Source organism: Acinonyx jubatus, chromosome E2, assembly GCF_027475565.1.
Source record: "Acinonyx jubatus isolate Ajub_Pintada_27869175 chromosome E2, VMU_Ajub_asm_v1.0, whole genome shotgun sequence".
Classification (NCBI taxonomy): Eukaryota; Metazoa; Chordata; class Mammalia; order Carnivora; family Felidae; genus Acinonyx; species Acinonyx jubatus.
Window position 1 is genome coordinate 1,337,098 of NC_069396.1, and position 14,029 is coordinate 1,351,126.

Here is a 14,029-nt window from a genome sequence, read left to right on the forward strand (position 1 = left end):
GGGGCCCAGCCGCAAGCCAGCTGCTCCGGGCCGGTGCGAGTCCAGAGCAGGCCTCTGTGGGGGGCTCACGGACCCCCCGATGTGCCTCTGACTGGACACTGATGGGCCGCGCACAGGCCTCTCGTACCCCGAGACGCCAAGGGCCCCCCTGAGGAGAGCGTGGGCTTCGGGTGACGTGGAGAGGCGGGCAGAGGTTCCCTCCCAGGAAACGAGGAGTCTGCCATGTCACCCCAAGGGGCACCACACCTCAACCGTGCGCAGCTCTCGCGGTAACAGGCGGTCTGGGCAATCCCTCCAGGAAGATGTCAGCTGCTATTTTTATCTGGGATGGCCTGAATCTGCCTGTGCCAAAGCACATCCTCATGACCCGCCTCAGCCCCGCCCAGAGCACACCCACTGGCTCGGCTGTAAAGATTAGCAGGTTTCACAAAAGGGGTTTCCCTCTATTTACATAGAGGCGTCCCATACGACTGCTTACGAGGTTCCAGTCTAGTCTATAAATAGCCCAGATGCAGGAGCGGCCAGGGACCCCAAAAGGCACAGTTACAGAAGGCCAAGCTAAATGGAGAGGGACACATCTGCGCACACGGCGACACCGCGTCTGGCCTACGAGGCCCAGAGTAAAGCTGGCAAGAAACCCCGACAGCTCACCAGGTGCCGTGTCAGAGCAGACCAGCTCGGGACGGGCGGGGGGAAGAAACCGGGAGCCCAGAGCGCCACTGCCAGCTCTCACCCACAGCTCGCTCTGCCGTGCTGCGTGCCCGTGCCCTCTGCTGGGTAACGGGGGCTCTAGGTTTAAAGCGCCCGTGCCGGCTGCAGACAAGACGGGAGAGCCACCACCGCACTGAGTTCATCGCCTACTCCCGTCACGTCCACCGGGCTCTGCGAGGACCGGGGCAGTGCAGCATCCGTTCCGGCACACGGCCCCCCTGGTTGCGCAGACGAGAGCTTCCCACCAGACTCTCTGAACGTGACCGTGTCTGTCTCGTATTTCAGGCGAGGAGAACCCTTTCTGTCCAGCTGCTGCTGTAAAATCCCCAAGCTGTCCTGGGCTAAGTAAACAAACTCTTCGACGACAGGGAGATCGCACAAACATACGACCGCAGGGAAATTCAGCTTCCTCCCGAAGAAGCAGTCACACCGGCTCTGGCTGGTCACAGGAAAAGGAAATAGGAGGGCCGGGTTGGAAATTCTGCTCTGGTGAAACCCTAGCCCTTCGGGCTGGTCGCAGGGCCAGCAGGGTTCCAGCCAGAGTGATCAAAGATGGGGTGCAAGACTCCCCGGCACCAGTGAGACAGGCTGAATCCTGACCAAGGGACAGGGTGCACGTGTCCCTGCCGTCAGCAGAAGTCCTGTGGGGGACGGTCCGCAGGAGCGAAAGTGAGAGTCCAGGCAAGAAAAGGGGGGGTGGGGGTGGAGGGGGGACGTGAGCCCAACAGAAGGGAGCAAACCAGGCAGAAACAAGTGGAGGGCACGCCTGCCTGGTCTGGTGAGGAAGCCGCACCTCCTTTTAGGAAGAAGCCACTCAGTCAAGCCTCCTGAACCCGCCCTGCGGGCTCAGCCGTGTTCTCACTGACCCCGGCCCTCACCTGAAGATCCTGGGTTGTGCAAACGCAGGCTGTGTGCGAGGCTGTTCTGCACAGGCATCTGGCGCCCAGGGGCCACGCCGACTCACGCCACTGCTGTTAGCACAGTCTCGCTGGACTCGCGTGGGCACCTCCTCTGCAGGGGTCAGGCAGCACCGGGACCGGGAATGAGTGGCAGGCGGGCGTGCTGTCCCAGGAGTCAGTCACAGGCACAGACAGACACAGCCACCGCTGCAGCTGTTCCCCAACGGACTCTCTCTAAAAGGATGCTCTCAGGTATGAAAGGGTCCCTGTGCCGGAAGAACAGACCTCCAACTTGGAAGAGCTACCTGGCTTCCTGGAGACGAGCAGGACGTGTCAGTGGAGGGAGTGGAGGGAGGCGGTTGGTCGTCAGAGTAAACATGAGTGAATTCGCTCATAAACCAGCAAACCACGAGAACGGACTTGCTGATGTGATCTGGGAGTCCACACATCCTAGACATCACATCATCTGTCCGTCTTTCTTGTGTTTCTCCTTCTAAGACCAGGGATGTGGATGTGCACGAAAACAGCCATTTCATGAATCTGGAAAGCAGACTGAATTAGTCCTCTCTGCAGAACTCAGCCTACGATTTTGTCCACCTTACAACACTCACGGCGGCAGACGGGGCAAAATGCAGGCTGCTGCCGAATCCAGAACAACTCCACAGCACCATCGAGGGTCTGTGGGCTCCAGCTCCGTGCCGGGCTCTGAGACGGGACCTGCTGCCACGGCGCCCCCTTGGGGATCCCACTTTAGAAGACAGCACAGGCTAACAGACACTTGAACACAACAATGTGACATCGGGGAGCGACGACAGCCGTGAGGATCTACCAAGCAGGGAGCGAAGACAGGGGTGGGTGGGGAGGCCCCTGTGAGCAGCCATGTCGGAGCAGAGTCCCAGAGACGCCGGGGGCCCAGCAGGGGCGGAGGGTGGCCAGGGCCCAGGCTGGATGAAGAGTGCAGCGGTGGTGTGGGCAGAGGGGTTTCCAGGGACCGAGAGCAGGAAGATCAAAATCAAGCTTTGCACTTCGAACGAAGCGATGAATTTCACGGTGAGGTAAACGGCGGTTTCGGCAACATAAAGATCCGTCAAAGCGGTCTTCCAGAGAATGAACTGTTTCTGCATCTAGGGTGTGTGATTCACCCTGAACGTTCTGGCGAAACATCGCTTTGCCCAATGTTAGGAAAGTATGAAAAAATACAGCAAGTTTAGCGAGGGCAATTCATCGCAATCTGGAGGATGGGAACAGTCAAGGCTGGTGCTCACACGGACTGTCCTGCTGCGGCCAGAGTTGACCGCGAAACCAAAGACTACGGTCCTGATGCTCGCTGTCAGAAACACAGCTGTGCTGACACAGGGGACGAGATCTACGAGAAGAGCTCAGCTTCCCCCACCCAGGAACTGTCACCAGTAAATGAATTCGGTACAAAGGGCACAAATTCAACATACAAAAATCTGTTGCATTTTTATACAGTAACAACGTGAACAACAACAACAAAGAAAATAATCCCATTTACAACTGCATCAAAAATAAAATACTTAGGAATAAATGTAGCCAAGGAGATGAAAGCACTGTATCCTGACAATTGTATGAAACCAATGAAAGAAATCGAAGACTCCACAATTAACGGAAATCTATTCTGCGTTCACGGATCACGAGAGCTGATGCAGAAGAAATGTCCACACTACCCAAAGCCAAGTACAGACTGGAATCCCTATCAAAACTCCAAGGGCATTGTTCACCAGAAATAGAAAAAACAATTGTATGGAACCACAAAAGACCCCAAATAGCCAAAGCAGTCTTGAACAAGAACAAAGCTGGATCAAGAATCTCGCTTCCTGATTTCAAACTGTATCACAAAGCTTTAGTAACCAAAACTATATGGCATTGGCATAACAACAGACACATATCAGGGCCCCTGGCTGGCTCAGACGGTGGAGTGTGCAATCGGGGTCGTGAGTTCAAGCCCCACGATGGGCATAGAGACCACTTAAGGCAGACAAGCAAACAAACCCCAGACACAGATCAATGGGACACAATGGAGAGCCCAGAAGTCAATCCACGCATATATGGTCACTTACAACAAAGGAGGTAAGAACACACAAAGGAGAAAAGATGGTCTCTTCAACAAACCACGCTGGAAAAACCACACAGCCATATACAGAAAGAAGTGGGCCCCTGTCTTGCACTGCACACAAAAATAATTCCAAATGGATTAAAGACGCGGAATCCAGAAGCTCCCAGTTGGAAACACGACAATAAAGCTCCTTGATGCGAGTCTCACCCACACCACGGGCAACAAGACCAAATATAAACAGTGGGACCACACCGGCTAAAAAGCTTCCACGAAGCAAAGTAAACCATCGACAAAGTGAAAGGAGCGCGAAAAAAATATTTGCAAGCCATTTATCAGGTGAGGGATTGATATCCAAAATATGTAAAGAACTCCTACAACTCAATGGCAAAAAACCAAAGAATCCAATTTAAAAATGGGCAACTGCCTGACTAGACATTCTCCAAAAGAAGACATCCAGATGGCCAAGAGGAATGTGAGAAGGCGCTCAACATCACTCATCACCAGGCAATGGCAAATCAAACCCAAAATGAGGTATCACGTCCCACCTCTTAAAAGGCTGTCATCAAAAGCACAGCTGGTAACAGGTGTCAGTGAGGGTGGGGAAAGGGACCCCTCGTGCACTGTCGGTGGGAATGCAAACGGGTGTAGCCGCTGTGGAAAACAGTATGGAGGGTCCTCAAACAATTGAACATAGAACTACCACACGATCCAGCAACCACTTCTGGGTAAACATCCGAACGAAACGCAAACAGAAGAGACGTCCACACTCCCGTGTTCGCCGCAGCTTCCTTCTCGAAGGGAGGACACGAAAACCAGCTGAGCGTCCACTGACGGATGAAGAAGGTGTGGTGGAGCCATGCCATGGACGGTTATTCAGCCGCGAGAAAGAGGGACATCCTGCCATTTGTGAGCACGTGGACGGACCCTGAGAAATTACGCTCGGTGAAGTCAGGCAAAAAAAGACTTCTTACTGTATATTCCTAACTTACACGGAGAATCGAAAAGAGCCAAACATCTAGAAACAGACAGGAGAAGGGCGTGGAGGAAATGGCAAGATGTTGGTCACGTGGTACAAATTTCCAGTCGTGAGACGAGTCGGTGCTGGGGATCTAGGGTACCGCGGTGGGCCCGCGGTTGAAATACCGTATCGTGTACCGTTTACCTGAGATGCCGAGACAGTTCTGGGATGTTCTCACCACACACGGGAGGGAATTATGTGAAACAATATTGCTGTTAACCAGCTTCATTGTGGCAACAATTCTGCAACACGTGCATGTATCCGGTCATCACATTGTATACTTCAAGCGTATACGATGTTACATGTCAACTATAGTTCGGTAAAACTGGAAAAAATATAAAATAAAAGGCTCCCGCTAAAAAAATAAAATAAAATAAATTAAGAAAAAGGCTGATGTCATCAAGAAAGCAAAACCACCAACCGCAGAACGGGGGAGCACACGTGCAAGTCAGGTGTCTGACAAGGGGTCTGTACCTAGAACGTGAGGAACTCCTACAACTCAATAAGACGGCCTAATTAAAAGATGGGCAAAAGATCTGGATAGACATTTCTCCCAAGAGCATATACCAAGAAGCACATGAAAAGAGGCCCAGCGTTTTCATGACTAAAATGGCTTTCAATGACTAAACAGGTCATTAGTTACCAGAAGATCTAAACCAACCTGCGACGAAACCTGTGAAACCTACCGTTTCACACCCAGTGGATGGCTACGATAAAAAAAAAAAAAAAGGGCAAAAGCAGATCATGTGGAGAAAAGTAGAACCCTCACACATTTCCGATGGGAATGTACCATGGGGCAGCCACTTTGGAAGATTCCAGAAACTCTCCAGAAGGCTGAACACAGCTATCACGTGACCCAGCAATTGCACTCCGAGGCGTATACTCGAGGGAAATGAAAACCACTTCTGCAAAAACGCTTGGACACGATGCTCGTGTTCATGACAGCCAAGGGGAGAAACGACCGAAAGGTGCACTGACAGGACAGGACGGGTGAACGCAATGTTGTCTGTGTTCCCCACAACGGCATCGTCTTCAGCCGCAGAGGCACGGACACGACCACCCTGCGGATGCGCTTCAGAGATCACGCTGGGCGGAAGGAGCCAGTCAAAAGACCGCATGCTCTATGTCCAGAATAAGCACACCCGTGTCTGCCAGGAGCCGGGGGGCGTTTGGGGATAACGAGGGGTGACTGCTGATGGGCACGAGGTTTCTTTTTGGGGCACAAAAGGGCCTTAAAGTTGTGGCGGGGCCACCGTTCTGAATATTCTGCAAGCTTACAATATTCTGTACACTTTAAGCAGAGGCACTGCGGGGTGTGTGGATTCCCTCCCATTAGGCTGTCAACACAGACACAGACAAAGCCCCCTCCAGCTCCGGGACCTTCTCCTGGGGACCACGTGTCTGCCCTGGTCCTCAAAGACACATGCGCGGACCCTGAACCGGGAGGGCACGTCCTCACTGCCCACCTGGCCACCACCCCGGCAGCTCCCGCCACCGGCACAAAACCGCAGTCACCACCCGGAAGACGGAGGACGAGTGAGGGGGAGGCCGGCCCTCCACGGCGGGGGGCTCGAGGTCCGGCGCTCCGGCCGCCGGAGCGACCTCCCTGGCACCGTGCCAAAGCGGCGCGACCGGGAATTCAGAGCTTTCCCAACACAGGGTGGTGACGGGGTGCGCTGGGGTGCGATCCCACCGGGACACGCACGCTCCGGGACGGCCGGCACCCACTCATCCCGACACACCGACCTTTCTCCAGCAAGGATCCTGGGGCTGTGGCTGGCGGGCGCGCCCCCTCCTCTCCGGGGACCCCACCGGGGGGCCAGGCCTCCCAGAGCCCAGGGGCCCACGACCTACCTGGGCGGCTGCGGGGAGCGGGGCTTCGGCTTCTCCTTCTCCTTCTCGCGCTCCTTCTCGCGGTCGCGGTCTCGGTGCTGGCGGTCCTTCTCGTCGCGCTTGGCTCGCTCTCTCTCCCACTCCTCCTTCCTCCGCTGCCGCTCCTTGTCGCGCTCCCGCTCCCGCTCGCGCTCGCGCTCCCGCTGCCGGCGCTCCCGCTCTCGGTCCCGCTCGCGCTCGCGCTCCCGCTCCCGCTGCCGGTTCTCGCGCTCGCGCTCACGCTCCCGGTCCTGAAGCCAAAGACACACGCTGGGCGGTGGCCGGCAGAACGCGGGTGGCGGGGAGGCCGCGGGGGCCACCTCCCGCGCCGGCTCTGTTCCCCAGGTCGTCCTCCACCGCTCCCCGGGCCGCCAGTCCCGGGGCCGCCCCCACCCCCTTCCAGGGGCGGGGACAGCGCGGGGCACGTGCCCCTGCTTTCCGGGGCAAAGGCCTCGAGCGCCTTCCGGAACTATCGCTCAGGTCTCCTCCATCCGTCTGCTCTAATGTTCAAAGTTAAAAGGGGACAAAGCCCAAATCACACAGCACGGACACGGGTTTCGGGTTTCAAGTGGCCTGTGAGGTAAGGAGGTGCGCCCCTGCCCTGCCACTGGCCGCAGCCTTGGACATGGTGGGGGACAGAGGCGGTGGAAAGCGGCTCCGACAAGTCACTTCTACCTTCAGGGAGACCCTGCCTGGCAGGCCGCACCTGTACCCCCACAGCCCGGGCCCACCCTCCAGGCCAGCAAGGCACAGCTGGGGGCGGGGGGGGGGGTCACTAAAGTGGGTGAGGACATGGGTGAGGACAGCATAGTTATAAATGGTACCGCTAGGGAACCTGAGGGAGTAACACACTCAGGAGGGCAGAACACAGTCCCATGCAGAGCTGTATCAATAATCCAGTCGGCAAACCTAGTTTTTAACAAACCCAGAGCAAGGGCACAGACCAACTAAAGGAAACCACCACCAATTTAACCTGTGGATCCGAACTGTTTCTCCACGAACGGTCAGTCTGCACTTGAAATTGGTACGCTCTGCCCATGCTGCTAAAACCATATGAAGTCCCATAGATGAAAAAGGGGGTAATCTTAAGAAATGGACCAGCGCGGGGAGACGTGCACGACTGTCACACTCACCCGGTAATTGTGGTACGGCTCCGTCTCCGTGTACTGCACCCGGAAGTTCTCGTACTGCCCGCCACGCCAGAAGCGCTCGATTTCATAGTCGTAGTACGGATCTGCGTAAGGCTCCAGTCTGAAAAATGAGCGAGTAAGAGGCAAATCTTATCACTTACGAATATTAAGGCAAAAATATTACACAAAACGTTAGCAAACAGAATCCGACACCACATTAAGAAAATAAAATACGCTATGACTCAGTGGGATTTATTCCAGGAATCTGAGGATGAGTCACAAGGAGGAAATTCGTGAACACACCACACATAATGGCAGACCTGAAGAGAAGAACCACAGAGGATCGCACCTACGATGACAAACACCGCAGGGAGCTGGAGACAACACTTCCTAACGAGACTTAACTCACACACTTACGTTGGAACTCAAGCCAACCTCTTACTAATGGGAACAGGGGCATTTCTGTAAGACCGGGCAAAGGCAAGGTGGCCACGGCCTCCATGGCCATCCACTGGCGTGGCAGAGGCTGGCTGCTGCCATCAGACGAATGAAGCTGCGGACGCTGGGCGAGGAGGAAAAGGACCCACGCCCGCAAATGAAATGGCACCAGACCTAGAACCTGAGGCACGGTAAAGCCGATCCAGGAAGCCAGAGGGCCCAGGGAAGCATGAGACCGATGCCTCCACGCGCCCAGATGACCACTCCGGACAAGGAGCAGAGAAACCCTCTTTTACAGCAGCAAGAAAGAAGAAACACCGAGGAACAAAGTGCGTTTAACCAGAACTGAGCAGAACCTATCTGAGAAAAGCTTTAATGTGCTCCTCAAAGACAAGGAGGACATGTAAACACACGAGACCATGTTTCTGGTCTTCAGCCAGGACTGGATGCTGCCCAGAAGTCAGCTCTCTCCATCAATTTGCAAATGGAGGGCAATCCCAGTAAAAACACCGGTGGGCTTCCATATGGAGCTCGACAACCGGTCCCCGAATGCACAGGCAGGCAGAGATGTGCAATCCCAGCCAAGAAAGACACACCCTGAGACAACACGACACTGCAGGCCTGCCTTTCTCACGAAGAAACAAATGGTCCAGGGACAGACCCCCGCACGTAGGATAAAGGAGCCTCCCGAGGGGCCAAGGCAGACTTGTACTCAATGGGGAAGGGACAGCCACTGACCGTGGGGAGGAAGGTAAGGAGATCCCACCTTATCCACTGACCCAGAGGACCTGCCCTGGGGGTGCCCTGGACCCTGACGTAAGTCCGGCAACAGACAGGCATTCTTTCAGGGATTTCCTGGCTCCAGACCAACTCTCCCCTGTGAGTAAGCTGGTGGGGGAAACCAACGTGCCCACAACCTCAAGAGGCTGCCAGGCCGAGCTTCTGGGTCGCCCGATGGCCTCCAGCGGGCTGCCTTCTGGGAGGTGTCTGCCCCGCCTGGGCCAGGACCCCGGCAGACTGACCCACCCGAGGCCGGCTCTGCTGGAGGACACAGCTCTCTTTCACTCCAAGTGGCCAGACATCTTCCAAAGCGCCTAAGTGCCCACCACTCAGGTCGCGTGTAAGACAGCAGTCAGCAGCTGCGGAGGCCTGCCGCGGCCCAGCCCGCTGCTCGACAGCAAGAGAGAACGTGGCCCCCCCCAGGCCCCAGCACCATTCCCGGCCAACCCAGGCCCTGGGAGAAACACCTTCCCAAACGGATGTGAGGGTGCGTGCTCTCTCAAAGGAGGGCCGTGCTGACAAATTCGTTTCTGGAAAACCGGGTAAGCAACGTGTAACGGCCTCTCTCCCGTGGGACGGCCTGGAGTCTTAGGACACCGCCACCAGGGTCCCCACGTGAAGGAGGGAACGGTCAGGGCGTCTTTGTGGGCTCAGTGCATGTTCTTGCATTAACCGCACCCAGCCTCCTGCACAGAGAGGACATCAAAGTCACGGGACTTGAACTCGTGGCCCTGAGGTCAGGAGTCGCACTCGCACTGACTGAGCTGGCTGGGAACCCCAGGGTGACATTTCTTTCTTTTTTTTAATCATTTTTTTGTTTTTCAGGGGGGAAGAGGGGCAGAGAGAGAGGGAGACACAGACTCTGAGGCAGGCTCCAGGCTCTGAGCTGTCAGCACAGAGCCCGACGCGGGGCTCAAACTCAGGAACGGCGAGATCATGACCTGAGCCGCAGGTGGACACGTAACCAACTGACCCCCCCCAACGCCCCACCCCCCAGGGTGACATTTCCTAATACCTTGTGCGCATGAGGTCCCACAAGGTGGCTGGCATCTGAAAAGCACTACCTTTACTAAGTGATCCTGCTAAACAAGTTAATTCCCAAAAATGGCATAAAGAAAACACCGGTTTTCCTGTGCTTCATACTGTCTCAGACTACTTCCTCAGGAGCTCCTGAGCGGGCACCCTTCCCCACTGGTTCCACAACAGAGCACCCAGCTCCACGCTGCCAGAGACTGACCACGCCGCCCCTGACGTCAGGTGGGGGCCCGGGCCCCCGAACTGAAGTCCACGGCTCTCAAACCTCAGTGGGTGGGCACGAGGATCGCCCAGAAGGCTTGTTAGTTAGCCAGCGGGGCCCCACCTTCCCTGGACACCCAGGCCGGCCCCTGGTGGTGCTGCCGGTCCCTCACGACCTTCCCCACCTTCCCTCTTCCCCACCTTCCCTCACCTGGCGCACGTGGGGACCCGGCGCACAGGCCTGCCGCGTCGCCGGGTGGAGAGCACCTGGGCACAGAGCTTGTTGTGCCCTGGGGTCCCGGGCAGGGAACACCAGCACGGCTGGTGGTTCTGAGTTTTACATCAACGGCCCTGAACTGCTTTTAAGCTGTCCGCTTGGTATCTGACTGAGCCCCCCACACCCTCTGCCGAGAGCACCCTGTTCTCCCGACTGCCCCGCGCGAGGCTGGCCCACGACAGGTGCCGCAGGGGCTGGCCGGGCCCCGAGGGCAGAAGGGTGTCTCTGTCCTGGCCTCTGCCCGTTGCCGCCCGCAGGACTCTGGCACCCCAGCCTCCTCGCCCACCACAGGGGAGCCGGCACAGCCGGCCAGCGCTCCCCTCCTCAGCGGCCTGAGTCCCAGAGTCCCAGCCCGGCCTCCAGCTTCTCGGTGTGAACTTCCAACTGCCCCCCCCCCCCCCAACTTCCTACAGCTGCCGCTGCCTTCTGTTTGCAGGGGGTCTCCTGTGTTTAGCGGACCCTGACTGACAGGGCAGAGGTGCCTTCTCACCCACACTCGCCGCAGGGGCCCTGTTCCCAGAGGGCCCTGACTGATGAGGTCCGGTGGGGCCCGACACATGGGTGTCACAGAAGCCCCTGGTTAATTCTAGGGCAGTGACGTTGAAAAACCAAACGGGAGTGAAAACTTGGCTCCGAGGGCCGTCCTCAGAGGCTTTAGAGGCGCAAGGTCCCGCACCACGGACCCTCCGCAGAGGGAGCGCGGCACCCGCCGGCACCACACGCGGGGCAGGCCCAGGGCACAGCCGCCGGTTCGGCCGTGTGCGCCCTGCAGAGCCGCACTCGCCGGCCGGCCGGCTCCCCTGCGGGCACACGCTCCAGGCCCCCCTGCTCCAGCAGCGGCCGGGAGGCCGAGTGTCGAGGTTCAGAGCCTCTTCGCCCAGCGTTCAGAGTGAGCACGCTCAGAGAGCACACCCTCTGTGCCGGTCACCCCGGCCCCTGGGACTGTCCGCCTGCCCCTTGAGCCCGGCGGGACGGGAGCCTCACCTGCGCTTTCCCCAAGAAAAGCGTGAGGCCTCAGGACCCGAAGGGAGCCGTGGGAGCTGGCAGACAGAGTCCGGACTGCCACGCTCCCTCCCGCCCGGGATCTGACAGGCCTCCACACCCAGAATCAGAAAACACACAAGTCCGAACCACAGCTTTCAATCTCTACGCTGCACACTCTGAGCTGTCCCCTGACACAAGCGTGGAGCACAGGGCCTCCCCCGTCCTCTGCAGGCAGAGAGCCGGGGGCAGGGTGCACGATGCAGGACATGAGCCTCGAGCTTCGAGTAGCAGCCTGGCCGGCGGAACCCTGAAAGGCAAGCCGCCCCGTCCGCGAACCCCTTCTCTGCGCCCACCGCCACCGCCACCGCGGCCAGACCCCCGCGAGCACGCTCTCCCACGGCAGGTGTGGCCGAGCGGAGCGCTGCTTCGACGCTGCCTGGGCGCCAGAGCCGGCTCCGATCGCGGTGACCCGAGCCCACGCTGCGGTGGCTGCTCAGGAGAGAGCTGCCTGCGTCTGCCCCTCCAAGGGGAGCACGACAAAGCCGACCGTCCCCCGGGAAGAGGTGCGGGGGGCTGTCGTGGGAGCCCCGAAGCCTTTCAACCACATGCGCTTCCCTACCAGACCAGTAACAGGACGTGTCGGAGAAGGAACAAGGCTGTTTACGACAAAAAGTGTCACACCTGCCGCGTTCCTGGACTCTGGTGACAACTTCATGGGTTTTCCTGGCCGCTGGGAGACCAGGAGGAGGGTGGGAAGAGGCAGACCGCTGGGGCTCCAGGGGTTCGGAGCAGAGCTCTAGAAACGCAGAGCTCAGAGGAAGCCACACAGAGGTGAGCCCTCCCCGGGCACCCGGCCCTGCCAGAGCCGGGGCGTTTCCTTCACGGCGCAGAAAACCCAGGAAAGCCCCTGCAGAGCTTCTGACACGATCTCGGGAAGGCCATTCCGGGCTGAGGACGGGGAGAGGGAGGCACGGCCCCCCGAGGCCTGAGGGAAGAGCGCGAGGCTCCCGCGGCTGGGGACAGCTTCACTGTCCCTCAGAAGGGAAGGAGGGATGGCTCCTTACGCTGTCTCTCGGACATCCCTCGTGATGCGGTAATTCCAATCCCGGAAAACTTCATTTTCCTTGTCAAACTCCCGTTCGTCTTCGCCGATGGTCACCGTAAACCTTTTCTCTTCAAAATCGGGCTCCTGTTCTTTTCGAATGGTTGCTTTTTTTAAAACCTACCGTCGTAAGAAGGAAGAAGTCAACGCTAGTCGCTGTCAGGAAAGGCGGCCCCACGGCGCCCCAGCCAGGGCAGCGGGGGCGGCCGAGGGACTCCAGGCCCAGGCACACCATCTCTGCACCAGCAGGACGGGCCCGCCACGCGGTGCCACAGAGCCGGCTTGCCTTCTGGACGGGGGTAACAGAGCCGGCCACCTCCTGAGCCAGGGAGCGAGCCCCAGATACTCGCTCGTGACGGGGCCCAAGCACGGAGAGAAAGTGGTTCCAGGGCGGTGGGGGGTGGGCGGCGGGCTCCGTGCTGAGCCAGGCAGGGGAATGGTTTCGTTTTTATCCCGTCACCTCACCGGAGAGAAAGTGAAGTGAGGGCCTGGAAAGCAGGTCTGGTGGCGACAGACCACAAGCCTGACGGCCAGGGCCACGGGACAGCCTGGAGGGAGGGCGCGGGCGGGGACAGCGGCCGTCTCGGGAAGGGACGGGCCTGCACACGCACGGGCCACGGCTCCAGGAGGCCGGGGGCCGCAGCACCAGCCGGGGTGCGGTGTGACGCCACCCGAGCCACGGGAAGACAGCGCGCCTGGGCCGTGGACAGACTAACGGAGCTCTCTTAACCCTTAGGAAACCGCTCCCTCACTTCAGAGACTTCACCGAGTTTCCAGTCACTGACTCTGAATCAAAGCAACGCTACTCATGCTCAAGAATTTTCCTCAGGCCCTCCAGTTACCTCCTTCGCGTGCCGGAGTCCTCGTTCCCAGGCACTCTCCGTGGGGGGCTCTGGAGGGGGTGGAGGCAAAATTTCATCAACTACGGGCCCACCCTATTAAGAAACAAGAAGGGAAAAGTTGAGAAAGCAAGCAAAACTTCAAAATCTACAAAGAGACGGGAGCAAGAACACCAGCTAGAAGGTTATCGGCCGCATGCCCCTGGCACTCCAAGCCTCAGTGTGGCCCCTGACCTGCTGCCCTGAGCCTAGGGTTGCCTCCTCACGGAGACACGGAAGCATCTGGAAGGTGACCCAGTGACCGTGACGTCACAGAGGTGCCTTTTACACAAGGTGTACCGATGGGCTGTAAGCAGAAGGTTCGGAGAGCTTAGCTGTCCCGTCCGTTAGCAATGAAAGAAAGAGAGGGGTTCACGCACCCAGGGGTTGGCAGGCATCAGCGGGTGAGGTCCAAGAGGTGGGGCACCATTAGGCGGGAAAGGTTCGGCTTTGGTGATTAAGGAATAGTTGCCCTTGTCGTTGACTCCGGGGTGTATAAACCTACAGTTCATTCCCCACGTGCAGTTCCCTGTGGAGACAAAAGCCAGGTCAGAAAGGGGAGCCAATCGGAGCACACGAGGTCAGCTTCCTGCCCGCTTTGCCCACAGCGGCTCCAGGAGCGGCAGC

General features: G+C 58.1%; 1 protein-coding gene across 2 annotated transcripts in view; it reads right to left on the minus strand.

The window, feature by feature from the left end:
* Window positions 1-14,029, minus strand: part of ZC3H18 (zinc finger CCCH-type containing 18) — a 58,744-nt gene that overhangs the window by 15,833 nt on the left and 28,882 nt on the right. For both annotated transcript variants that reach the window (XM_027076399.2, XM_027076400.2), the window contains 5 exons: window positions 13,783-13,931; window positions 13,367-13,459; window positions 12,487-12,644; window positions 7,711-7,828; window positions 6,560-6,828 (listed from right to left, as the gene is read on the minus strand). In XM_027076399.2, the coding sequence (XP_026932200.1) occupies window positions 6,560-6,828; window positions 7,711-7,828; window positions 12,487-12,644; window positions 13,367-13,459; window positions 13,783-13,931 (787 nt within the window). The remainder of the gene's footprint in view (window positions 1-6,559; window positions 6,829-7,710; window positions 7,829-12,486; window positions 12,645-13,366; window positions 13,460-13,782; window positions 13,932-14,029) is intronic.